Here is a 2,267-nt window from a genome sequence, read left to right as displayed (position 1 = left end):
GGGGGAGGGGCCCCAGAATTTGGGGAGGGGCTTCGAAATTGGGGGAGGGGCCTCAGCCTTTTTTGGGGACTTTTTTGGGGTTTTTTTTCAGGGTTTTTTTCATTTTTTTTCCCTTTTTTCCCCAATTTTTTCTGGGTGAACTCAAACAAAAACCCCCAAAATTTTGGGACCCTCTTAAACCCCAAAATTGTGCCATTTTCAGTCGTCGGGGGACCTGGAGAACGACGAGCACACGGCCACCGTTCTGCAGGGCTTGGTGGCCACAGCGCTGGGGCTGCGGCTGCCACGGGGCCACCACGAGCCGCCCTTCAGACGCCTCTCGGGTGAGACCCAAATATCCCAAATTGTACCCAAAATATCCCAAAAATATTGCCAAAATATCTCAAAAAATTTCACCAAAATATCTGAACAAATGACCCCAAAATATCCCCAAAATGCCACCACGAACCGCCCTTCCGACGCCTCTCGGGTGAGACCCCAAAATATCCCAAAAATAGCCCAAAATATCCCAGAATATCCCAAAAATATCCCAAAAATGTCACCAAAATATCTGAAAAAAATAACCCCAAAATGCCACTTCGAACCGCCCTTCCGACGCCTCTCGGGTGAGACCCCAAAATGGCCCAAAATATCCCAAAAATATCCCAAAAATATCCCAAAATGTACCCAAAATATCCACAAAAATATCATCAAAATGTCACTAAAATATCGCCAAAATATGCCAAAAAATGACCCCAAAAAATGACCCCAAAATGCCAGCACGAACCGCCCTTCCGACGCCTCTCGGGTGAGACCCAAAATGGCCCCAAAATATCCCAAAAATATCCTAAAATGTACCCAAAATATCGGCAAAATACCCCAAAAAATGTCATCAAAATATCCCGAAAAATAGCCCTAAAATATCCCAAAAATATCACCAAAATATCCCCAAAATGCCACCACGAACCGCCCTTCCGACGCCTCTCGGGTGAGACCAAAATATCACCAAAATATCCCAAAATATCCCAAAAATAGCCCAAAAATGTCACAAAAATACCATCAAAATATCCCAAAAAATGACCCCAAAATGCCATCACGAACCGCCCTTCACACGCCTCTCGGGTGAGACCCCAAAATATCCCAAAAATATCACCAAAATGTCCCCAAAATGCCACCACGAACCGCCCTTCCGACGCCTCTCGGGTGAGACCAAAATATCCCAAAATGTACCCAAAAATATCCCAAAATTATCCCAAAATATCACCAAAAATATCCCCAAAATATCATCAAAATGTGACCAAAATGTGACCAAAATATCCCAAAAAATGCCACCACGAACCGCCCTTCAGACGCCTCTCGGGTGAGACAGAGACCCCAAAATATCCCAAAATGTGACCAAAATATCACCAAAATATCTCAGAAAATGTCCTCAAAATGTCACCAAAATATCTCAAAAAACGTCACAAAAATATCACCAAAATATCTCAAAAAATGTCCCCAAAATGCCACCACGAACCGCCCTTCCGACGCCTCTCGGGTGAGACCAAAATATCCCAAAATATCCCAAAATATCCCAAAAAATATCCCAAAAATATCCCAAAAATGTCATCAAAATGTGACCAAAATATCCCAAAATATGACCCCCAAAAAATGACCCGAAAATGTCACCACAAACCACCCTTCCGACGCCTCTCAGGTGAGACCAAAATATCCCAAAAATATCCCAAAAATATCCCAAAAATAGCCCAAAATGTACCCAAAATATTGCCAAAATATCCCAAAAAACGTCACAAAAATATCATCAAAATGTGACCAAAATATCGCCAAAATATCCCAAAAAATGTCCCCAAAATGCCACCACGAACCGCCCTTCCGACGCCTCTCGGGTGAGATGGAGACCCCAAAATATCCCAAAAATATCCCAAAAATATCCCAAAAATATCACCAAAATATCTCAAAAAATGCCACCACGAACCGCCCTTCAGACGCCTCTCGGGTGAGATGGGGACCCTGAAATGTCCCCAGACGTCACCAAAATGTGGCTCTGGGGACACTGATGGTGGCCTTGGGGTGGCCCTGTCCCCAGTGTCCCCACTGTCCCCAATGTCCCCAATGTCCCCAATGTCCCCATTGTCCCCAGTGGTGTTTGGCGAGCACTCTCTCCTGGTCACCGTCCCTGGGGTCACCCTGGTGACATTGGGGACACTGATGGTGGCCCTGGGGTGGCTCTGGTGACATTGGTGACACCGATGGTGGCACTGTCCCTTGTCCCCAGTGGTGTTTGGCGA

At 45.5% G+C, this 2,267-nt stretch overlaps 1 protein-coding gene across 1 annotated transcript in view; it reads left to right on the top strand.

Moving 5' to 3' along the window:
- Positions 1–181: 181 nt before the first annotated feature.
- LAMTOR4 (late endosomal/lysosomal adaptor, MAPK and MTOR activator 4) overlaps positions 182–2,267 on the top strand; it is a gene marked incomplete at its 5' end in the record, with an annotated part of 3,102 nt that continues 1,016 nt past the window's right edge. The window contains one exon of the mRNA XM_057389101.1: positions 182–323. Coding sequence (XP_057245084.1) covers positions 182–323 — 142 coding nt within the window. The remainder of the gene's footprint in view (positions 324–2,267) is intronic.

Source organism: Malurus melanocephalus, unplaced genomic scaffold (genome assembly GCF_030028575.1).
Source record: "Malurus melanocephalus ecotype Western Australia unplaced genomic scaffold, MMel_1.1 scaffold_3491, whole genome shotgun sequence".
Classification (NCBI taxonomy): domain Eukaryota; kingdom Metazoa; phylum Chordata; class Aves; order Passeriformes; family Maluridae; genus Malurus; species Malurus melanocephalus.
The sequence above is the reverse complement of the archived record's forward strand: the minus strand, read 5'-3'. Positions and strand labels throughout refer to the sequence as shown.